The 24,417-nt window shown below is 41.9% G+C and overlaps 1 protein-coding gene and 1 long non-coding RNA gene across 5 annotated transcripts in view; one reads left to right on the top strand and one right to left on the bottom strand.

Annotated features, from left to right (window-relative positions):
- Nucleotides 1-619: 619 nt before the first annotated feature.
- LOC107325614 lies at nt 620-3,629 on the bottom strand. Of its 2 annotated transcripts, XR_001559724.2 has the most exons (3): nt 3,322-3,629; nt 785-910; nt 620-687 (listed from the first exon to the last, which is right to left on the bottom strand). It is a non-coding gene; the product is annotated as an uncharacterized LOC107325614 (long non-coding RNA). The 2 variants fall into 2 exon arrangements; XR_001559722.2 differs by lacking the exon at nt 3,322-3,629 and having other exon boundaries at nt 785-2,361.
- Nucleotides 2,436-24,417, top strand: part of SRPK2 (SRSF protein kinase 2) — a 123,166-nt gene continuing 101,184 nt past the window's right edge. For 2 of the 3 annotated variants that reach the window (XM_015886025.1, XM_032442347.1), the window contains exons 1-2: nt 2,436-2,561; nt 2,698-2,782. In XM_015886025.1, coding sequence (XP_015741511.1) covers nt 2,546-2,561; nt 2,698-2,782 — 101 coding nt within the window. In that variant the 5' untranslated portion in view covers nt 2,436-2,545. The remainder of the gene's footprint in view (nt 2,562-2,697; nt 2,783-24,417) is intronic. The other variant, XM_015885950.2, reaches the window with a different exon arrangement.

The raw sequence follows: 24,417 nt of genomic DNA, 5'->3' as shown, positions 1-24,417 counted from the left end.
CAAATGTCTGATGCAAATGACACTAAAAAAAGGTTTTACCTTTTTTTAAACACCATTCCATGATTTAATATTTTTCCTTCGCCCTTCCCAATGCTTGCACCTAAGAAGACCTAAATCTGTTGTTCTTCTTTTCTGGGTAGGCCACATCGCCTAAATCCCATCTTGCCCTACCCCACTGTGCATGAGGCCCACAGTAATCCTTGTAATAGAACAGACACCTGTTCCGATATTGTGTTCAACGAGAGACAGCCAGAAAGAACGGCTTTCTGCCCTAGGTCACCATTCTTAATTCATTTTATAAATGCATTATTTTACTTTTAAGTGCATATTCTCTCTTGCTTCATCCTTTATTTTTGAAAAAGGTGATTTACAGGCAGTAAGACGCATATTAAGATAAGGATGGAGAAAATCACACAATAAATGGGCTCAAATAAACATAATTCAGTGTAGGTCCACTTGTAACAACGTCTTGAATTCTTTCTGCAATTTTCTGCTTACAGTTTGGGTGGTCAGGGAGGTACATTCTGCAGATTCTGAGGAATACTGCTTCTTTTCCTTTGTGAAATACACTGAGCTTCTTCTTACTTTACTCTCCAGTTTATTTAATTGCACTTGGTAATCCTCTCAATATATACATACAGAGGCTCGTTGGATTTCCACACTCCTGCCTGAGCATTATCTGAGGGGCTTTTCAGGAAAAAAAAGAACAAAAATCAGTAAAAATACAGTCATAAAATATGTGCCCATTGAATAGAATGAGATCGACTGTGTGGAATACACCCACCTGGTCCTACCATAATCCCTTCTCTGTGTGCTAACAGATTGTTCCCAAGCCCTGATTATGTTGCTGACATTATGCTCATGGGGGAAATTCCTTCCCGACTCCAGATTTGGTGAATTTTTAACCCTGCTGATGTAAGCAAAGCACACTGTAGTTATCTAAGGCCCAATTTTCCAATCAGTTCTACATACAAATCTCCTGCTGAGGTAAACAGAATTGTACACGAGTAGATGAGAAAAAGATTGAGACCCTAATACGATTTCTGCTTTACAGCTAAACCTAAGAGATAACTTTAAGCCAGCACTGCTGAAAATAATAAAACCAGTCTCACCACCCTTTTCTCCATCATCAGCTACTTGTTTCTACCATCATCCGTACAGGCACAAGTATTCACACATGGGCACAGCCAAACCAATGCAATTAAAATTAGCCTAAAAGCAAAGGGTAGGTATATAACCTTCTTTCCAATATTCAACTACCATTAGTTTTAATGCATCTATACTTTTTGAGGAGGAAGGCTTCTAAATTTCAGTATAGTCTTCAGTTGCTTTATCACTATCACTAAAAGTCTGACCACAGAAAGGGAGATGTGTAATGTACCAACACTGCATGGTACCCAAGTAGTATATTGTGTTGGCATACATTTTTTGGTCTTCCTTTATGATGGAGGATGGAAAACAGATTTTGTTTTTATTTAACTTAGAAATGCAGCAGTGGTGCTTCATGTTGGCAGCAGAGAGCTGAAGATTAGGACTTCATGGTCCTATTGTTTTCTGTTCACTGGGCTCTCCAGCCAGACAAAAAAGGCATTATATATTGTGGTCTGCCCTCTCTGAGTTGTCTGGCTTTGTATTTCTCTTCCTGTCCCATCCCTGCACTGAATTCACCATTCGATTTTCTGTCTAGTTGAAATCTCTATGATCCAATTACTTAAGATGCCTGATTCCTGCTTCCCTTCACTCTCATAAGACCCTGACTACAGTTCTTTGGAGATCTTCATCCTCGCAGATTTATTTTGCCGTTTAGGGAGGCAGCTCTGTTGAAATTTAGTGGCTGCTCGCTGTTAGCTCTTGTTACTGTGCCTTTCAATTCCAGTCCCACGTGAAGATAAGCGAGGAGATGCAGAAGCCTCACGCTCACACTGGATCATACTCTGCATCAAACATCATCACAGAGTGTGACTGCACCAAATTTCAGAGTCTCAAAAATTGAGCAGCTCAGAAATAAGTGCCACATTTCAACAGGTCAGATCTGAGCGGAACCTGGTATGGTCAGCACCACGACACCGCACTGCTGTCCAGGTCTGCACGAAGAAATACAACGCGGAGCCGTTCCTGGTGATAAATAGCGAGAATCAGAACGGAGGACACTTCACTTCCTTGGATTTGCCGTGATGTTAATTGCTTCTGGCACCTGACCCCGGGCTCACCATAAGCCAAAGCCGACACAGCTCCGGGCAGACACACGACGTCCAACACACGACGTCCCACACACAATACACAGCCCCTCCCTCCTCCCCTCAGGTGCTCTCCCTCCACCTGCCGCCCCGCCCCCTCCTTTCCGGCCGCAGCTCCGCCAGCAGCGCCGCGCCTGCGCACTGTGCGGCTCGGAGCGGGGCTGCCGCTGCTGCCGGCCGGTGCCCGGAGCGAGGAGGCGGCGAGCGGGAGGGGGCGGGGTGTGGCCGGGCAGGGCCGGACACGGCCGGGCTGGGCTGGGCCACACGGGAGCGGCGGCGGCGCGGGCCCCAAGGGAGCGTGAGGCTCCATGAACTCGCGCAAAGGTACCGAGACGGGAAGCGGGGGGTGGGAGCGGGGGGCAGCGCGGCCACCCGGACAAACACCCTAACAACACCCTAACAACACCCTAACAACACCCTAACAACCTAACACCGGCATCGGTTGTTCTCCTCCCGGCAGTGCTGGCCCTGCAGGCCCGCAGGAGGCGGCCGAAGCAGCCCGCGGCGGCCGGTAGGAGGGACAAGCACCCGCCGCAACACAAAAAGTGAGTACGGAACAGTACGGAACGGGACGGGACGGGACGGAGCCTCCCTGCCCGCGGCTGCTCCCCGCCCCGTAACGTCCCGCCCGCTCCGCTCGGCTCCGCTCCCGGCTCCGGGCTCGACCCCCTCGCCCCGTGTGTCAGGCTGCGGGCGGCCCGCAGTGCCGGTACCGCGGGACCATCGCTGCCTGCGGGTGCGCCCTGCCCTGGAAATGGGGGCTCGGCATCTGCACACCTCGCACGGACTGGCGCTGGTCTATGTTTCCTGTCTCTCCTCTCCTGTCTCCGCCGAACCCTTTGCGTTCCTGTCATCCTCCACCTGCTCTCATTCTCTGATACGGCTTTTAGCGTGTGCTCGGGAACGCTCGCACATCTCCGTAGTGCTGCACTGCCCAGGTGCTGCTGCTCGTATCCCTGGTTGGTATCTGCTCCCCGTAGGATCGCACGCTTCTTTCTCTGGCTTTAACCGTACTTTGCGCAGCGAGGCCCTATTGGTGACCCAATGCGTGCGACCTCATCTCTTGGCTTTGCTTTTGTTTCACCTGTTTTGCTTCCCAGTGTTCATAGACCTCTCAGACCCGGGGAGCTGGCTGTGATGGGTGGGCATCTTTGGGATGGGTAAAACCCCAGTAGGATGGAATTCCATGACAGCGATCGTTGGTCTTTAACTGTTATCTTTCACATACATCCTGTTCTGCCAGTGCTTTTTTGTCCACTGGTGCTTTCATTTGTGTGAAGCTGGAATTGCTCCACTGGAATTAAACCTGGTGCACAGGAGGCACAGTGTAATGGGATTGGTTCCATTTCCCAACACCTTTCGGGGTGTCGGTTTGTAACATTACGTACACTTCTTTTGCCACTTAGAAGACACAAATATCTCCTACCTTATAGGAGCTGTAGGCTCAGGATTGCATTTGCAGCTTTTGGATGAGTCTTAACCACAAGATTATTAATTTCTGTTTTGGTTTGATGATTGCATTTAGTGCTCTTTTATTATTATTTTAAACCAGGGCTGCCTTGGGATGTCTTGCTGAATTAGTTTGTCACAAGTTTGCGTTCACAGCCACGTTGGAGAGCACGGAGCTGGCTCTCTTTTAGTCAGAAGAAACTGGCTGCTGCTTTGTCAGGGAGCACGGCCGGCTGCTGGACGGCTGCCATCCTGAGTCGGCAGTTCCAGATGCAGCGGCCCAGTCTGTTCAGTTGCCTTGGGAAACAGTGGTTTTGCTGTGGCAGACAGCGGAGCTGTTGCTTCTTTTTTGCTATGTTTTTCTTTTTTTGTTCTTCAGACTGCTCTTGTATTACCGAGACCTGCTCTGGTCTATGTTCCTTGGGAAATGTCTTGCGAGAATTCAAGTCTCCTACGCAAGTGAAACAGTTTAGGACCCCAAAGTAAAGTGAGAAGAAAAACGCTGACAGAAGTGTCAGGTTTGTTCAGTTCTTAGCCTTGCTTTAAATCCAACTGCTGGGGCACGTCCTGGTGTGCTGGAGCTGCAGTTGTCTGATACACACCAAAGGCACCGGAGCTGCAAATGAAAATGTTTTGGGGGTGGAAATTCTGTAACATCAGTTCCTAGCAGTGAATTACATAATAATGAATTACTCGGTTTCAAACCAAAAGCAGGGTTTTTTGTGGTTTATTTATTTATTTTATAACTGTCATTCTTAGGCATGCCCTTCTCTGTTGGGTTGTAGCTTTATAGAGCAACTTCCATTGTTGCTGGTAACAATGTGCTTCAAAGAAGCTGCAGGATTCCTCCTCTAGAACTGGCAAGGGGAGCTCCATCACATTGTAACTTACTTGCAGGCTTTTGTTTGGATGGTTTTAGGATGATGGCACAAGAAGAAGCAAAAATTGCAGTGCTCTTTGATGCTGAATGGCCTATTGTCTGTTATGACCTTGATTGCCTTGGAGGGCTGTGAAATCAGTCCTGGGGCTGCTCAGCATTGACCCTGAAGTCAGTGGTGAGAGCTGGTGGAGGTGAACCCAGATTGCTTTTGTAATAGAGTGGAAAAAGTGAGAGTAGAAGGTAAATGACTTAATATTTTGAAGAGAAATTTGTCTTGATTCAAGACGATATCTAAAACTATGCATAGTAATAGAAATTATAGATTAGAGACCTGGGGATTCACTGACCACCTGAAACTTAAGGAGAGCGAGCACTGAGTTCTGCATGTGGAATGGAGTATGTGGGTATCCTAAATGTACGTCCTATCCCAGGGTGGATACATTTAAGAAGTCTTCTCAATGTTGGTTTTAGTTGTTTATTCAAAATGTCACATTAGTAGGATTGCTGCTCTTGTCTCCTTTCTTGATAATCTTTTGCCTTCTTGCTAAGAACACTTTAATTGGAACTTAACCTTCCTGTTCCTATCAAATTTTCCATGATTAAGCCAACTGTACCACAGGGCTGCAGCTGTCTGTATATCATGGTTGCTTGTCCACTTATCATATGTAGGCCTTGGGTATTTAACATTGTGCTTTCTTAAAGAGAGCAGCATTCAGAAAGATCTGTCTGAAAGAAACAAAGTTGATTTTAGTTATCTAGATATAATGCTAACAATTTTTAATTTTTTTAAAGAATGGTTCCATAGATTGATTATAGAAACTTAAGATGTGACGTGTTTGAACTTGAGTAGCTGAGTCAATCTAATGTTCCTCTTTGTAATGTGATAATAAAACAGATACCAGACTTTTTGTGAAATCCGATGGAATCTAAAGTAGGTGTTGATGTAAAGTTGCACGTGTGTATTACTAAACTAAGTATGTTCATTCATTTTTGAACTCCTGATGTAACGTACAAAGAAAACATCACACATCTCTAGTAAATCTGATTTCTGAAATGGGAACGGCTCCAGAGTTCCTCATGTGTTGAAAAGATCCATTTGCAGAGTTGTGCATTAAAAGTAGTTATCGTCATATAAGCCTCAGCACATCCGTTATCTTACAGATGTCAAGATTCGTGCCTTTTTGAATAAGCAATGACTGCACAACATGAGACTTTAATCTCATTTGTCATAATTATATTTGATGAAATAACATTTCTATTGAATAAAAAGAGTGTAGTTCAGCACAAAGCTATTAAACAAGAATGCCTTAGTTGGGAAGGGAAATTGACTGGATTTTCTGTTTTGGATTGTATTCAGATGAGTGGTTAGGGTGTAATTTCATAACAGAGGACAGGGCCGCTCCTTCTGTAGCTCGTTTTTGTTTTGTTTAACTTTTACTTACTGTATATAGAGTAGGATGGTAATAAATTTTATGGCGAGTCCTGGATGTGGATTTTGAAATAGAACGTCTTCCTTTTTTTATTATGATGAATACAGCCTGAAAGTTATTGGTTTCTATTTTTAACCTGAAGTTTGGAGATATATGGCAATTTTTAGTGCACAAATGAGAATGTCACATTGTATCATAAGTTTAATTTGGTTTGACAAAAATATTATGGTAGTGCACTGTTTAGTTTTGGATAACCTAAATTCTTTCCTTTGTGTTAGCGTGCGAGAATTCACTCCTTATGCTTGGCTTCTTGATGGTGTCCTAAATATCCTGTTCGGCCATTTTAACAATTTATTGTGTGGGGAGGGGAGAAGGGGTTGGAGGATGCACAAACTATTCTTTCTGGTAGCCACAGATTATCTTGGCATAGGACATAAGTAAAACTTGGAAAGAAACATGTTCTCACAGCTGTGCTAAATATGCAGCTCTTTTGTTGCTGTCGTACAGTATGATGTTTCTCAGTTCAAGTTAGTATTCAATCTCAGGCATTTTCTGCAATAGAAACTGTTGCAGAAGTATGTGTGTCTAGCAAAGCTAGATATTCCATTAAAGCAGAAATGAAAACACTGAATGAAATCATTGCATCAGATCCAATGATTTCAGTTTCCTCACTTAGAGGAGAAGTGCTGGTCCTGCTGAGGAGGTATCTGCGTTATTAATTTATTCTTTAGGATTTTGTATTTAAAGGTGATTTTTGTTCTAAGTTTCATTTATGTTTTTCAAGGGTTGCTGTCTTCAGTGTTGTGTTTTCAGAGAGCAAGCTAGAAGCAGTCTTAACTAATGAACCATGGGGCAGCAGCGCAGACTACATAGGCTGCTTGTAACCATACCTGTACTTGGAGTGTATTCACTGCATGCTGGGCTATTTGCCTTTGTAAAGTCTGCAGTAAAAGAGTAAATCTGTATAAGAGTAAATCTGTTGAAAACTGTTCTTCTTTGGTCTCTGGCCGTCATTGCCTAAGAGGAGGACAGTGTGCTGTAAAACTTACGTAGCTTCCTTTTCCTGCTCCTCCTTGAAAGTGAATATGCTACTAGAATTTAAAATCATCTGCTGTATGGAGTTTGTATGTGTACACAAACACGTGTACAAAATAATGTGTGTGAAACTTTAAAACTCTTCTAGTCCTTCTTTGAAGGAAGCCTGGGTCAAGGTATGGATGAGGAAGACTAGGTAGTTGGTGTCAGGGAGTTAGAAAAGTTTAATGCTTCCTCAAATGCTTGTTATGCTTAGACAAAATCATCGCTGTGACAACTAAGTTGTTTTTATTAGGAGCATCATCCATCAGATAGTTTCTGTGCACATAGGTTCTGTTGGCTGACCCAAGGCTCCCTGTATGCCTCTGTGGGGTCCTGTGTGAGAATGACTATATATTCTCAAAGTTGGAGGCAGTCTTGTATCTACCCCTCAGTTGTAATGTGTTCAAGTGCTGTGAGTGTAAATGTTGACTTCAAAGACACTGTTAGGTGCCTCTTCGTGCTTGTTGACACAGGCCTGCCCCAAAAAAGCTCTCACAAGCTCTCACTTTTCCCTTGAAGAACACTTTTGTGTCGTACATTACAATTTTTGTAGTGCTTTAAAGCTTTCTCAAATTCAGAAATAAAACAGTGAATCCCTTCTGCTGATAGAGGTGTCATCCCCCATGGAAAGGATCTGAAGTATGATTTTATGCTTTTCTTAAGCAGTGCACGTAGCTGTAGGTTCCTCAAAAGTCTTCAGCGCATAATGTACTTCTAACATGAGCATGAGACAGTCTTTTACATCCTGAAGTGTTGAATTGTATTGAGAGAAATGCTGCTAAATGGGGCTGGTCAATGAAAACTGGTTTTGGCTCTGTGTGGTTCTCAGGGCGGTAGTTTTCTGTCCTGGATTGTGTGATTTAAAACCAAGATGATAATTTGGTTTCAGAATTTAAGAGCTGTATCAACAGAGGGCTGTGTATTTTTCTGTTTTTGGTCTTGGAATGGTTCAGTGAAGACTGTCAGAGAAGGCAGTGCTCATTTGTATGTTGCTTTTAGAGAGGACTAGGAGAGATTCAGAAGGATAGTACCCCAAGCTATGCCAAGATCCAATGAAAGCAGGTGAGCTGATCTCAGTCCTGTACAGAAAGGAGAAATGAATAGGATGGTTAATGATGAAAACATAGTTCTGTAGCAGTTGGACTCATAATCACTTCATTTTCTTTATGGGTACAGTTGTAATTCTGTCCAACTCATACCTTTGTAACATAGCCTACATTATAATAAGTAATAACTGATTCTGTTTCAATGTGAAGAATTGGGGCCCTGTTTTGTTGGGCAGTTTAAAAACGGAAGAAAAGATTTGAAGAAAAAAATTGTCTTTACGCTTCTCAGTGTTCATATGTTTAAAATTCCATTGGCTTTCCTGTATTTGAAATGATAATCATCACTTTATGTTTTTTCTGTCTGTACCTTTTTGTTTTTATGACTCTCACCTTTGCTTTCTTATTTCTCCCTTTTAATTCAGCTGTCATGTTGGAGTATGTTGTAAGCAGAATGGTTGGGTAGTATTCTTCCTCCTGTGCCCCCTTCTGTAGATCAGTAACACATCCTTTAGGATGAGCTCTGTTGTTAGAAACTATTGTGTTTGGATGGTTTCTTGATTGTATATATGGAGAACTGGCTGGAAAGGCAATCATAATGTAATAAAGCACACATGATGGGGAGTAATTGCAGCAATCTGTATCTGATATCTGTTAAAGTGGAGGTTAACCGTAGAAGAAGGTTTTGTATTTAGCAGAAGGCGCTGCGAGGAAGTTTGGGGCTGAAAAGATGGTCAGGTAAACTTCAAAGTGAACCTCTGTCAACGTAGTAACTTTTTTGTGTTAATCGTGTACCATTTTTAAGTTAGCCTGGTTATTTGGCAATCCTGTGATAAAAATGGTATGCAAGTTTAAATATTGTGTTTTAGTTCTGTTCAGCAAATCGGGTGGCATATTTTTAACTACTGTCTGAAGTCCTGTGTAATGAAGTCATATTCTGGGGAGTCTCTGGGTTTTAATGCTAAAGGAATGTTATCATGGGTTAGTTGGTTAAAGACAAACCACAGAACTGACTCCTGTGAGATAATGTTTCTTGTCAGTGTAGGTGCCTTACTATTTTTCCTCAACTCTAAAGCCAGTCAATTCCAAGTCAATAATTCAAATGTAGGAGGCTCAAAGAATCAAGGGCTTCAATTGCCTTCAGCTATTGTCAATGCTTTGTTTGCAGTTTTTGAAAATGGAAGTGAGAAGCCCATAGTTAAATGTCAATTATATTTTCCTATCCCTGAGGAAAAAGGTTTAATATTTCTATTGCTTTTTGCTGAGATAGAGGTCAGAACTGTCTAGGTACAATATCTCTATCTTAAATTCTGATATTAAATTCAGTTGTTACTAATTTTAAGACTGTTCTAAAATGATACTGTTCTTGTATTCATGGTTCTAAATAAAATTCTCTCCGGGGATGTGTTTGTTTTCTTTATTCATTGATCTGTTTCTTCTATTTTCTCTCCCCCTTTTTCCCAGTTATTTCTCTACTTGATTGCTGTTCCTCCACTTGCCACCCTCCTGCTGTTGTCACCTATGGGTGACATTAGTCACTCTGGAACATCTGCTTTGGTTTGTATGAAGTAATAAGATATGAATTTCTTAGGTAGCTGCACTGGGTTTGCAGATGTGTTTGGCTGCGGTTCCCCTGTGACCAACTGCCTCTGGGAGGTTGTGGTGAGAAGAGGAAATGCACAACTGAGCTGTGTCTGCAGGGCAGCGCATGCAGTCAGCACAACAGGATGCTTCCTTCCTCCTCGAGGCTGTGAAAGGAAGAAGCAGCTATTTGCTCTACAGAGCTGCTTTTGGTTCACGACTGGATAGTGATACGACAAGGGGGAATGGTTTTAAACTGAGGCAAGGAAGGTTTAGGTTAGAGATTAGGAAGAAGTTTTTCACACAGAGGGTGGTGACGCACTGGAACAGGTTGCCCAAGGAGGTTGTGGATGCTCCATCCCTGGAGGCATTCAAGGCCAGAAAGTAATTGAAAGAATGCCAGCTAAAGGCAGCTGAGGGGTAGGTTAGGGAGGTACACAGCAAAACAACTATTTAAACAAGACAATATAATTAAACAAGACAAATAAAAGGAACTATTATACAGTAACACAAATGAACTTGTATTTCTATTTGAAAAAAGGCCTAGTGATACGCAGCCCTGGAGGTGTGCTGAACAGGAAGTGATGGTGCAGGGAACAAGCTTTGCAGCAGTGGCAGAGTACTGAAGTAGAAGTGAGCTTTAACTTAAAGCACAGAGTGAAACGTGTTAAGCATGATCTGCTTCAAAGGGTTGTTCTTTATGGAATGAAATTCCCCGGTTACTTGGAAGAAATTGTGTTAGGGATCTTTCTGACCAACTGTGCAAGGGAAAGTTTAATAGAGCAAAATGTCGGGTTCCAGATACAACTAATTAAAAATATTTTTAAACAGTTTATGTGACTGTTTAAATAGTTATTGATATTTATGCTTATGTCAGATGGTTCTCACTGTCTCAAGAATGATACGGTAGAACATGAAATTGCTGAAAGGAGGAGATAGCAAAGGTGGTCGAGGGGATTGGGCAGCTTCATTTGTGACTGGTGCTTTTCAGACACATAAAGGTGGTTAAGGGTTGTCTTGTGGTTGTGCCTGAAAGTGGTATAGAATGTGAATAACAAATAGCTTGTCATTTTTTATTGTAAAACAGTGATATCTGGAGAGTAACTTTCATGTGAAGAGTTCATCTTTTTTATGTACAGTATGAGCAGCTGAATGACTCTTTGCCATATGCAGTAGAGTCCAAGCTCTAATGAGTTTAGGAAGAATAGAACTGTAAAACCATCAGTAGTTCTTAGGTATGTTGTAGTAGAGGTGCAGTCTGACTTTCCCAGCAGGTGTTTGCTGAAGCAGTCATGAGAGTTTTTTTGAACTTAGAGCCACTCTGCACTTAACTCTGAATATGTTTCTGGCACCTGGTAGTGTCGTACTGGCCTGGACGGGCATTTGATCTGAATTAGTGTGGCAGCTCTTTGATTTGTAAGACCTCCTCAGAGGATCACCTGCAACATCTGACAGCACCTGCGACCAGTATCCATAAGTTCAGATGCAAAAAGGCTGGAGTTATCTGGTGTGCTGTTCTGTAAGTGGGGAGAAGCTGTGAAACTGAAGTTAAGTACTGACTCATATTCTGCTTTGAATGAGTAGAATATATATTTGAACAGAGCATTTGTGAACCCAGTAATCCGGGGTTAAGAAGAAGGGGCTGCAGGCATTGCCTTAGCCAAGGAGTACAACATGCTGAAGGAATGGGAGTGCTGGAGATGCTCCTTTTCCCATAGACTTCGATGCCATCTGCAGGTCTGAGTGTGATGCCAAGGTGAGGCTGGGGCTTCACACTGTCAGTGTGTTTGCCTCTGTTGCTGTGAGCAGCTAGCTCTATTTTAAAGCTCTGGTTCTCATGGTTACACGGTGTCTCAGTAATTCACTCGCCTGAGAAACAGGAGTTAAGATGCCTGAGGAATTTCAATCTTGTTACTTCAACCTTCCTTGTGCAAGTGTCAGTCACAGGATTACAGGCTGTGCTGGGCTTTGGGCTCTGGGAAGGACAATAGCTTTACATCTCTCCTCAATAATCAAGAGCGAAAGACCAATGGAAGTAGAGGACAAGTGATTAAAAGGGAGGCTTTGCTCTTGAGGTTTTCTAATACACAGACATCGCTTTGCTGCCTGGTTGTGGCCACATGGCTCTGAGTTGCAAAATGAAGGCAGTGATTTGGTCAGACTGAGTGTATTCAGATCGTTAAAGTCTTTTTTCCCTTTCTAGCACAGCAGTTGTACTTCAGCATTTTATGAAACGGGGAGTCCTGAGAGAATAAATAAAAAACTTACGCTCCTTTCAGGTTCCTGTTTGTGGTACCACAAGGCACAGTAAGACAGATCCAAGAATCTCTTTTAAGATGGGAATGATTTAAGGATCTTAGCAGTGTCAGGGAAACTTGAAAGGGAGCAGCAGCTTGGTGATACAGTTATGAGATCTAGGTCAAAGGAATAAGAATGATCTTTGCAGATAAGAGTCTCCAAAATCATTTTACCTCTGTTGTCTTGTTTTCTAAGGCAGTCCTGTTGCTTGGGGCTACGTGTCTTGTATATCAGCAGCACAGTGTTCCAGCACAGGTTGGTTTCTGCAGCTCACAATGTCAATCCTGGACTTTAATAGCGTTCAACCAGAATTTGATTAAGAGCTTTGCTTCTTTTTTCCTAATGTGAATTAGAGATTCTCACATACTTGGTGTTAAACAGAAATGAGAAATGTTATAATCAGAAATGAGAAATGAGAATGTTTATCTTAGGGGTGAAGATCTCAAGATAAACTAGAAGTACCAAGACTCCCTTCCCCTGCTCTTCTCTGGGACTGCTGTGTCTTAAACCTTGCTCTCCACTTTGCCAGGCTGGTGAAAAGCCTGCTTTTAGTAGCTGCAGTTGAAAAGAGCATCACAATAAATTACAGGTCAATATGTGTAGTGACGGGAAAATATTGAGCTTTACTTTCAGACTTTTCTATCTTTTTGTCATGTCTTTTTCCACATGTTAGGCCTGATCCACAGAATTCACATTATAGACTGCTGGTGATTAGAAGGGAATATGATTTGGATGGTAGAATTTGACAAGATCAGTGGGCTGCATTTATTTTTAGGGATATTTAATTCAAGCAAATGCATTGTTTTTCATTTTGATTTGAAATATCCTTTCATGGAAAGCTCCATCTATCTCAGTATGTTTCACAGGACAGTACAGGACGGTGTCAGGGGCACCAGATGAGGTCGGTCTAGTTCAGATAAAGCACTTGGAATGACCAAATCTGCAAGCACCTCAGCACCTGCAACTTAAATAGCAGACATCAGGAGAGTGAGTGTGTCGAGGTAGTGAATTCAGAGCAGTTTAAGAAAAGATTAAAACAAAACGGTACAAAAAACAGCCAAACAGTGCCTTGTGTTTGTAATCGTTCTTACATGTTCCCATTTACCATAATGTGGTCGTTAGTTCTCTGGCCTATCTTGTTTATGGGACAGCTTGCTAAATGCTGGCTTGGTGGTCTGATCATAGGTAACATGTAAATTAAATGCCTTCTGATGTTGTAACTGAATTCATTACACCACAGCAAACCAAACACTTGGAGTATGTTCATGTTTTAGTGATTAGACCCTCCTTCTTGCAAGAATTAGCAAAGAGTTAAAAAAGCAGAACCAAAACAGATAGTATGTCTGATATTTCACTCATAGTATTGGTGTGTAATGGAGAAAATGTGGGGAACTTGCCGGAGTTTTTTGTTTATTCGGAGTGCTTTTAAGACATAGTTCTATCCAAGGGCAATGGAACTGAATGTGTGCCACCTTCTTCCTTATTAGAGTTCACAGCCTGAGATATTAACTTGAACTGAAGCTGCACAAGGCTTAAATTAGTATGAACTCTGCACAGGGAACTGGCATGTTTGATTTTGCAGTGATTGCTGTGGATCAGGAAGGTGAACTGATGACTGGTTCTGAGAGGCTGCTTCTCAAAACTCCTATTCCAATCTTGTTCTGAAGCAATATTTCAGTTTGGTGCCATGAATTATACATCAGTAATAGGGCGCGTGTATGAAGGTAACATCAGATAATGGTAAAAAGGTTTGACTCTTTCTCACTGTTTGTATCCTTATTTTTTTCTCACAATTGGTAGTGTGGAATCAACTTTGCCAGCATCTTCATTTTGAGAAAAATGACCTTAATTTTTTTAAAAAAAGGTATATTTCATATTTTGTAGGTGATTGGTATAGGTAATAAATGCTGCATATGTATATTTAAATGAAATATTGCCTTTACATAAGCAGCTTCATTTGGGGATCTTTATACATAGTTTGAACTGAGCCTCTCACCCCATTATGAAGGTAACAGCCCAATGGCAGGGATGAGGTTGGCAATCTGAGCCAATTATTGAAATATAACTGTAAAAGTTGATCCTCCCTGTTTTTTTCTCTTTTTTTTTTTGGCCTAATAACATTGCCTTTCTTTGTGGGTTGGCTTCCTGAGGTGTATTCCTCAAAGCACAGAGGTGTTGTAGGCAAGTATAAGGGAGCAAACTGCTTTGTTACTGCTTAAAATGGTTCCCTTCAAACTGAATTATCGCAGATAGAGTGGAATTAAAACTTAAATCAGGAATTAAAATCAGCTTCATTCTATTTCCTGATATTAATTTTTGGATTTTTTATCATCAGGGATGGAGAACAGCAAAGCTCACATTTGTTGAATGTAAATGAATACCAAGAATAAAAGCGGGGTGAATGCTGACGTGTCCTGGTGCCATACAGTCAGTATACACACGTGTATATATATTAAAAAAAACAACAACCATTCCCTTTCCTAGCAATACATTGCTTAACTTCTTATTTAGAGGACAATAAATGAACTGTATTCTGAACTCTTTTCTTTATGGGGACTATGAGAATGGAATCCAGTAGGGGCTTCCAGATACTCTGCACACGTTGACATCTTGACTGCTTTACACTGCTTTTTATTCCAGCATATTAAGTAGTTCATTTAGCACATAATAACCGGTATTTATTGCTGTGTTAGTTACAGACGCACACAATAGTAGTTGCAACAAATAGTTTATACAAAGGTAAGCTAAGGCTGTATGTAGCTTGTGGTAGTCATTTGATCAGTAGGCTGTTGCTGTTAAGTACTAAAAACAAAACTCAGGGCAGGCTGAGACAAGCACAGGCAAAGCTTGGTAAATCCCAGGGCCTGGATTAGAACCTGAACACAAAGCCCATGGCCAGTTACAAGCAAAGGCAGCACCACGTTTACTGGGTTACACGGGCTTACTTTGTGTGGTCTGTAGAGAGCAGGAACCATTGCTCTTTGTTCAGGTAACTCCAATGCAAAAATGCTGAATTCATAAAACTGCTGCCTTGCTCTGGACTTTCCCGCTGCTCAGGTGATTTCCAGGCTTATTAGCGGCAGCCAGGAAGTGACAAGGTGCACGTTTAGTGCTAATCTGGTGATGCCTCAATCATACTTTGTATTTTTTTTCCATGAAAATGGATGACTTTAGCTTAGATCTGCATGTCTTTGGGGATGGATGCAAGTCGCTCTCCTGCTGCAACAGCAATGTGTTTGGAGTTGGCAGCTCTTTCTGTCTATTGGCACAGTGTTAAGGGGATTAACTTTGAGTTAAAATTCAAATACTTTGTTTTTCATAGAAAGTCTGTATGGCCTTTAACTGTTTTATGAGCATTTTGTTAAATGATCTATACTAAAATAACTGCTACTATACAGTTTGAAAACAACATTGCAAATCTTGGATTAAAATGTAATTGATAAATTTCGTGTCTATTTGTCTCTAGCAACAGGGACAAATACTTGTTGATCAGTCATTACTAATGCTGCATAATGAAGAACTAGGTTCCTGGGATGTAAGGTGAATGAAGAACAGGGCTGTGTGTAACCATAGGATTGTGTTATGTGTAAACGTTGATTTGGATCAGAAGGAAGAATCACTGGAAAAGCTGCATAAACACTAAGAACTTATTTTCTTCTTTCTTTCTTCTTTTTCCAGCTACTAAGCCTAACTTAATAATAGGAATGTTTGAAAATTGCTTTCTCTCTTATTAGATAAGATAGGACTTGCTCTGCATTTTATATAACATAATTAGGGTGCTTAGATCTTCTTGCCATAACAGCAGGCCTACCATAAACCAAAGGCAATGCAGATGGGAATACGCTCTTTTCCATTTAGTGTTCAAGAAAGAGTAAGGGAGAACTTCTAAAAACTGTGCTTAGTAACTATATTTTTACCTCTGAAATTATGTATTTGAAACAGATTTGGAAAATTACTCAACATTGGCTTATTATGTAATGTAAACCAAATTACTTGATAGTAGTGTCTTATTCTGTCCATAGAAATTTTATTTTTAAAAAGAATTTACTGCTTTACGCTCGATTGTCCTCGACCATTTCCTTTGTTTTGGGTGGACGGGGATGTTAGACTTTAATGTATAGGGGAAAAAAATGTACTCAGTAGATTTCTCAACCTCGCTGGAATGTTGGTGTTTTCACGGTGGCTTTTGTGATTATTCCGTCGTGTTGAAACAAACCACTAGGTGGCAACATCAATTAAAGAAATTCTGAGAAGTGCAATTAAATTTGTCACCTAAAATGGGACACTAAACAGCAGGTTTGGTTAAAGTGAAAGCATCAACTTTCTTGTATGTTAATTTATCCTGATCTGGAAAGGAGATGTTCTGCTAAGAAGTGCTGGGTGATTCTTAATTAAGAGCAGTTAAGTGTGTACACTTGGATGCAGAGGAAATACTCTTTTTATTTTCCGATATTTTCAGTATACGTGACGCATTTAGAAGAGTGAATAACAACCATGCTACTTCTTGATGAAGTTTGTTTGAGCTTGCCAAGTAGAATAAATTAGGGGGTATCAGTGCTACTTGAAAAGCAAATTCCTTTTGGTGTGCATGTAACACTGATTGGAACCTAGCTAATAAAATCAGTCTGAATTTACTTACTGAGGATGAACTAAGGAGATACTGAATGTGCCTGTTATGAATTGACACCTGTTAGAGGATGTGCCAGTTTTTTCTTCATTGCTTTTGGTGCTACTGGTTCTGTGAGGTAGGATGGGTTTGTACTGAGACTTGTCATTAAATAGCTTGCAAATGCAGCCCCTTTCTGCATAGCTTAGCACATATAGAAACCATATCCGTGTGTCAAAGCACCTGACTTATCAAGGGTATCTTGTCCCTTTCTCTAGCTATGTATATTTAGATGCTGCCTGCTTAAGTTGATATCATAGCCCTCTTTGTGTTATTGGGAATACATGTAATGAAACTGATGGCACACAAACAGTGGTGTTTCTACCTGAGTGTGGTTTTACTGAGCTCTTATCCACCTGCTCCATTGTGTCTGTACCATTCCACATGTATTTTTAATGTCTATGTAGGATGCTGATTGCTTGTTTACTCTCAACTTGTGTGACAGCCTGTTCCTCTTCCTGGGATCTTTATTTCTTAGGATTTATTCCAGATCCCTTGTGCTATTATTACTAATGGGTTTGTTGCTGTTGTATTCCTGGATGTTTCTGAGAAGGGAGTGGTTGCTTTTGCTTTAATTCTTGGCTTTAATTTGCTCAGGTTTTGTAGTCACTTCACCAGGCAGAGGCCAGAGGAACTCATTTATTTTGTTTTTTGCTTTACTGTGTATTTTTGTAGGGGATAAGTGTTTTCCTGTCTGCTGTGCATTGTATGTCTTCTCCTGAAGTGTTTATGGTGTGGGTGATGGAGCAGAGGCATTTCCTTGGAGTATTGTTTCTCGGGTGTGATGGAGGTGATGCTCTCTGTGTCCAGTTGGCTCTGTCAGAGTTGAACTGCCTTTAGGAGAAACTGGGTGGTGCTTCATAAAGTAAGTGGCAGTGTTCCCAGAAGTTCCTGTGTCTACATACGGGATGTTTAGGTGAATACAGATAATGCTTGTTTGTTTGTTTTCTGTTTTGCTGTTTTGTTTTTACAGGTTCGATCAACTCCTTCATCTACTTAAGGAGAAGTAATTACATCATGCTTGGTATTATTGTCAGTGTAACTTGATTCTGTGCATGCATTTCCCTCAGTAAATGCAGGTGACTTATTTTTACAGTTGGTATTTAAGCATTACTGGAGCAGGTGGAGAAGATTTCAGAACTTTATTCTGAGGTAAGGTTAACTTCTGTGGAGTTGACTGCTGTTTAGATTTCATATAAAGTTTACTAAGTCATAATTCATACGGGGTGCCCTCAGGGGACATGCAGAAAGTGCTTCAGGGGTGTGGGCAGTGGAGGCACAGCAGTGCTGTGTCCAGGAGAACTGAGTGGGGAATGGGAGCACGAAAATTCAGCTAGACAAAATGTGTTGGGAAATGCTGCGTAATCCTCTGCTGACCCAGAATACAGTGCAGACTTTCTCACTGTATTTTTCTTCTTGTGTGTAATTGTTGTTGTGTTCTCCTGTAGGTGATGGATCTGCTTGTGTTTGAGGTGGTCTGTTAGTGCAGGGTGGCAACTTGTCTGCATTACATACTAGGATGTGGTTTCTGTCATCATGTCTGAATTCTGGTGGGTGTTTCTTCTTCTATTATAAAGAGATATCTGTGATTCTTTCAGCTGTTCTTTTTTCCTAGGGCACATTGCAGCCAAAATTAATGCTGTGTCATTTCTCCATAGTGGCTTTCCTTCCAGGTGTGGCACATACTCCACACAGCATCCGTCTGTGCCCTTGTGCCATTCCTGCTCAGAATGCTTTGCTTTGTGTGCATCTTTCAGAGCACTGGCAGGTTTGTGCTGTGAACATCACAGTGCCTGCATCACCACAGGCATTCTGTGCCTGAGCCTTTCCAAACACTTCTCCTTTAACACTGTTCTGTAGTTAGCACCTTGCTGTTGCTCCCTTACCTCTTCAGGTAGCTCGGCTGTACATGTAACACTGCAGAAAGACAGGATGCATACCGAATGTTCCTTGTCACTCGTGTATCCGTTGTGGTATGCTTGTTTTGGCTGGTTTTGTTCTGATGGCCCTTCAGTTTTCATTTTCTTCATTTTCTTAAAGCCAAATTATTTATCCTGTTTCTTGAAGACAGAGTGAATTCTGCTGATATGCACTTGGTTTCTGGCTTCCAGTCTTCCAGAAGAACAGGACCTGGCTTGGGGACTGCAGGCCCCTTTTCTGGCGAGGGAGATGAGGATCTCTGAAGAGAAGACCTGATGGAAGAGGTGGTCTAAGGCAGGAGATAAAGGCTGAACACTCAGTACCCACTGTCTCTTTAGAAGTTCTTGGAGTAGTTTTACAGCTGCTTCTTGTTAACTTATTTTTTGGCAGTCAGGAAATGCTACCAGTGTACACGTGATTGTAGGCCCTGGAAAACAAACATTCTTTGAGAACGAATCACTCCATTGCAGTGGTTCCTTAAGCATGACAGGCTGTGAAAAATGATTTGCAGTGAGTCTGCAGAACTCTGTGAAATGAGGAAATGACAGAGAAGGGCTGGTGGCGGTGCTCTGTCAGACTTTGAGGGATGTCAGTAGTCTTGGCTCCAAAATCTGTGGGGTCCATCTGTTACCTGTGTGGATTTCCATTCTTCACTACTGTCTGCTTTTGAGAAACAAGATCAGCAAAACTGGGCTCAATTTTTGGTAGCTGTGATACAAAAACATCCTTTGTGTGTAGTAGACCTATTTTCCTTACTTGCTTTTCCTTTGAAAAAGAACAGCAAATGTGGTGCAGTTTGGCTGTGGGGAATTATATGACTCATTTAGTAAGTACTGAATACAAAGGCAAATAGTCTTTCTATTGTATTACAGTTTTCTCTTGTATGCTTCTATTCTCTCAGATTTTAATAGGGAAATCAGCCAAGTAGCCTAGTCTCAAAATGTTTTGAAAGATAACTGAGTCACACGCTACAGGATCTCGGTGCTCCCTTTAAACTGAAATTATTTCTGTTTGCACTCAAGTATTTGTTTGTGTTTACAGGCTGTGTGTTGAATTTTACTTCATTTCCACTATAATAAAACGTGACTATTCTGTCAAACGTGAAGTCTAAAATGTTAAGAGCTGTGTAAATGATAGGACTGTTAACTGGCAAAACAGTCGGCTCTTTGTGCTATGAATAATGTCAGCATAAAGACAAGTGTAGTAAGGAAGAGTCAGTTCTATGTGCTGCATCCCTCTCAGCAAAGGAAAAAAACGGTGTGTTTTCTTACAGTTCTTTACAGTGGATTTTTTAAAATTATGAATTTATTTCTGATAAACTTGCCACAAAGGCCTGGGAAAGCTGTGGAAGTAAGCAGGGTGCTGCCCATCACTTGTGGTGCTTCCCTGATCTGTTTGTATTGCATGGAAGCAGGCATTCATTTACTTATTATTAAAATCATGGGAAGTATATTAGAAAGGTGGCTGTCCCTGTAACTGTCCTGATGGTGTAACCAGTGTGGTTTTCCTCACTTGGAGAGTGTTATGTTGTTGTCCTGCTCTGAGACTGCCACGAAGGATGTGAGCTGTAGGACTGTTGATGTTGTCTGTGAGCACCATCCTCTCCTACAGAAAGGTTTTTGTTGAATGAAAGTTTCCTTTTTGTTCTTCACTAGAACAGCAATATTGTTGTGATGGATTTGAGGGAGCTCAGCAGCTGATGGTTTTGTCTAAAATAGTCTGACAAATAGAAAAGCTCATTTAGGTTATGGTGGGTGCAAAATTCTGTTCTTATTTGCTTTAAACTGTGTAGGTAAACAAAACTCTCTGTGAAAGCCACTGAGTATACAGATAGGGCTGCATAAAATGGAGCTACTTGGTTACTGCAAAACCAAGAGACCTTTGAGATCTTCCAAAGACCCAACAGACTTAGCAAGCAATTTTTCTTTTAACTGTGAGTCCTTAAAAGGAATCAGAAAACGATGGAATAAGCATGTGGTGTGACTTTTGCACTGAGGTTTCTTGGAATTTTGTGGCCATCACTTTCCTCTAAATATGAAGGCTGTTGCGTCCAGCTCTTTTTCTTGGATTGCTGGTTTATGCTTAGATTATGTGTCTCTTAATTAATACCTTTTGGAGAAATTGATTTTTTTTTCAGCATTCTATGTAAAGGGAGTTCCAGTGGTGGCTCTGTCGGGCTGCATGATGTGGTAAAACTAGGGCTGACTTGTCAGGCTTGAGATGCAGGCAAATCTTAAAGCAGATGTTAGTTGTACTGATGCTACTTTATTTTGGGCTTCAGGCTGTGAGTACATGTGAATGTCTCAGCTGTGCTGACCAGGATTGTGGTTTTACAGGCATTTCAGGACCACAGTGCATACTTTCTGACCCATTGGGGTTATCATTTCCAACAAATAGCTGTGATTCAAATGCTCCCACTGCAGTCTTGTAAGCAGGGCAGCCCAAGACTCTTGCTACGTCATAGGAAAACACCAGAAAGTACAATGAGTCACAGCTTGATTTTAATAACAGAAGACCAGGGAGAAGAAGCTAATTTTAATTTAAATAAATTAGATCACTGAGAAGGCTGCTTGGGGATTATTTAGAAAAAGTAATCATAGAAAATGACATATTAAATTTTTCTAGGTCACATTTTGGAAATGAAGTTTTAAAACAGACATTAAGGTTTTTATTCATATTATTTGTGAGCATTTCCATGGAGATATAAAAACAAAGCATAGGAATACTTAGATTCTTATTTAGGCTCTTATGGGGAAAAATATCTCAGTCTTGCAAAGATAAACCTTGCAGTAGCTTATCGTGGGCTGAAACATGCATAATTAAAATATTAAGTCACAGTGGATTATTCCGGCATGAATCTACGTCTGAATTTCCTTCGTTATTTGTTTATGATGCTGCTAGTGATGAACTGAAATCAAGAACTTTTGATAATTTAATAAATCCAGTATAAGAAGATGAATATGATTAGTACCTAAACGTTGTACTGATTTTTAGGTACTTAGAGCAGTGGCATATGTTTGAATCAAGTGTTCTTGAGTCACTATTTTAAAGACTTCAGTAAATGAGACTCTTACTATGCATAAGACCTGCATTTAATTCTGTTTTGGGCACTTCAGGCTGTTTATTTTTTTTGATGTTACATGTAGCACGTGGATATACTGAACCAAATTTGACAGACTGTCCCTCTGTTGCCGTTTATTGCATGGCAACAAAATGTAATGGAATATTGGTGGAAAGATTCAGCCTCTACCGCCATACCACCAACATCTGCCTCTGATGTCAGAGGGCTTATATAATAAAATAGGAGGCTTTACTTACATTGGCCCGTGGTTTTGGAGGTGCGTGTTGGTGGTATGGCAGTAGAGGTTGAACCTTTCCACCAATATTCCATTTGAAACAGGTTGCCCAGAGGTGTGGTGGATGCCCCGTCCCCGGAGACATTCAAGGTCAGGCTGAACCATGCTCTGAGCAACCTGATCTAGCTGTAAGTTCTCTGAAAAAGCACCCACTGATGTTAATCAACACTTGCTGAATCACAGAATCAAAGAGTGGTTGGGTTGAAAAGGACCTCAAAGACCATCTAGTTTCAACCCCCCTGCCATGGATAGGGTCGCTAGCCACTAGACCAGGCTGTCCAGAGTCACATCCAGCCTGGCCTTGAGTGACTCCAGGGATGGGGCATCCACAGCCCTTCTAGGCAACCTGTTCCAGTGAACCACCCTCTGAGTGATAAACTTCCTCCTACTATATAACCTGAAGCTCTCCTGTCTTAGTTTAAAACCATTCCCCCTTGTCTTGTCACTATCAACCCATGTAAGTACTCATTCCCCCTCCTGTTTGTACACAGGAAAGACTGCAAGGATGTTTGTGGTGACCAACCAGTGGATGTGAGTACAGTGAGGTGGTGGGTGGTGCATTTCAACAGTGGTGACAGAAATAGTGGGTCACCTTCACTGGTGTAGATGTTTACAAATGTGGCATACAGGCTTTTGTTCATTGCTGGCCAAAAACAAAGCTAGTGCTGGTCTCGGGTGAAAAATAGTGTTTTGAAGGTATGAATTTGCTCTATCGAGCAGTGTTATTGTGCTTTTCGTATCTGTTGTGGTTTTAATAAAAATAAATAGGAGGCATTACTTCTGGAGCAACCTATGGAGAATGTAGGCTCTGTAATTATTTTCTGTAAATAACAGTGAATATTGTGGTAGCTCACCATCTGCCAGCTCTCCAACAGAGATAAATACTTTGTAAGAGGGTAATTTAAGAGAATACAGACTTTATGTTCTTTCATTTACCTCCTCCTAGAAAGTAATTTCAAGCTGAGGGCTGTGGAGGCCCTGTTGGGACCTTGCTCATCAGCCTCATGAACTCCATGTATAACAATGACTCTGAATTCTGCAATGTGAAAAATACCTCCACCACAAACCCAAGTGTGATGATTGCTTGTGATGTCTTTCTTTGAAGAGAATCATAAGTAATTCTTCTAAATTATTGTGTATTTCAGTTAAAATGAATACGTGTACGGTAGTCCATACCCCATTGAGTAGTTGCAGTAGGAATTGCTTTGAGAGCCTGTCTGGGATATCTCTACTTTTTGTTTTTTTAGTAGAGTGCTGCAAATCACAGAATCACAGAATCTCAGAATTACCCGGGTTGGAAGGGACCTCAAGGATCATGTAGTTCCAACCCCCCTGCCTGGCAGGGCCACCAAACATACACCTTTACTAGATCAGGTTGCCCAGTGGCCTGTCCAACCTGGCCTTGAACACCTCCAAGGACGGGGCATCCACAACCTCACTGGGCAGCCTGTTCCAGGCCTACACTCTTCTAGTAAAGAAACTTTCCCCTAACATCCAACCTAAATCATCCCTCTTCAATTTAAAAAACCCATTTTCCCTAGTCCTGCTATTATCAGCCCTTTCGAAGAGTTTACTCCCCTCCTGGGCGAGTAAGTTCCCTTCAGGTACTGAAAGGCTGCAATGAGGTCACCCCGCAACCTTCTCTTCTCCAGGCTGAACAACCCAACTCCCTCAGCCTGTCCTCATAGGGAGGTGCTCCAGCCCCCTGATCCATCTTTTGTGGCCCTCCTCTGGACCCTTTTCCAAAATCTCATATCTTTTTTGTAACTGGAGGGCTCCACACCTGGACACAGTACTCCAGATGGGGCCTCACAAGAGGCAGAGTAGAGAAGGACAATCACCTTCCCTATTCCCTGCTGACACCCCTTCTCCTGATGGAGCCCAGGATCCCATTTGCTTTCCGGGCTGCCAGAGCGCACTGCTGGCTCATGTTAAGTTTCTCATCTATCAGGACCCCTAGGCTTTTTTTCTGCCGAGCTGCTCTCAAGGACAACTCCTCCCAGGCTGTACAGGTGCCTGGGGTCTTCCGGCCCAAGTGCAAAACCTTGCACTTTGCTGTGTTGAACCTCATTAGGTTCACCGAGCCAGCTTTCCAGCCTGTCAAGGTCCCTCTGAATGGCATCCGTTCCTCCACCGTATCGACTGCACCACTCAGCCTTGGTGTCATCAGCAAACTTGCTGAGGGTGCACTCCATTCCCTCATCGATGTCATTAATAAAGATGTTAAAGAGCACCGTCCCCAAGACAGACCCTTGAGGGACACCGCTCGTACGGCCTCCACCTGGACATAGAGCCATTGACCACCACCCTCTGTCTGCGGCCTTTCAACCAATTGCTTATCCATCTAGTTGTCCACCCATCAATCCACCTCCCTCCAATTTGGAGATGAGGATGTGATGGGGACCATGTCAAAGGCCTTGCTTCAGGTCCAGCGTCAATGACATCGGTCACCTTCCCTTCATCCACCCAACGCCGTTCAT

The sequence above is a fragment of the Coturnix japonica genome, chromosome 1, assembly GCF_001577835.2.
Source record: "Coturnix japonica isolate 7356 chromosome 1, Coturnix japonica 2.1, whole genome shotgun sequence".
NCBI lineage: Eukaryota > Metazoa > Chordata > Aves > Galliformes > Phasianidae > Coturnix > Coturnix japonica.
The sequence above is the reverse complement of the archived record's forward strand: the minus strand, read 5'-3'. Positions and strand labels throughout refer to the sequence as shown.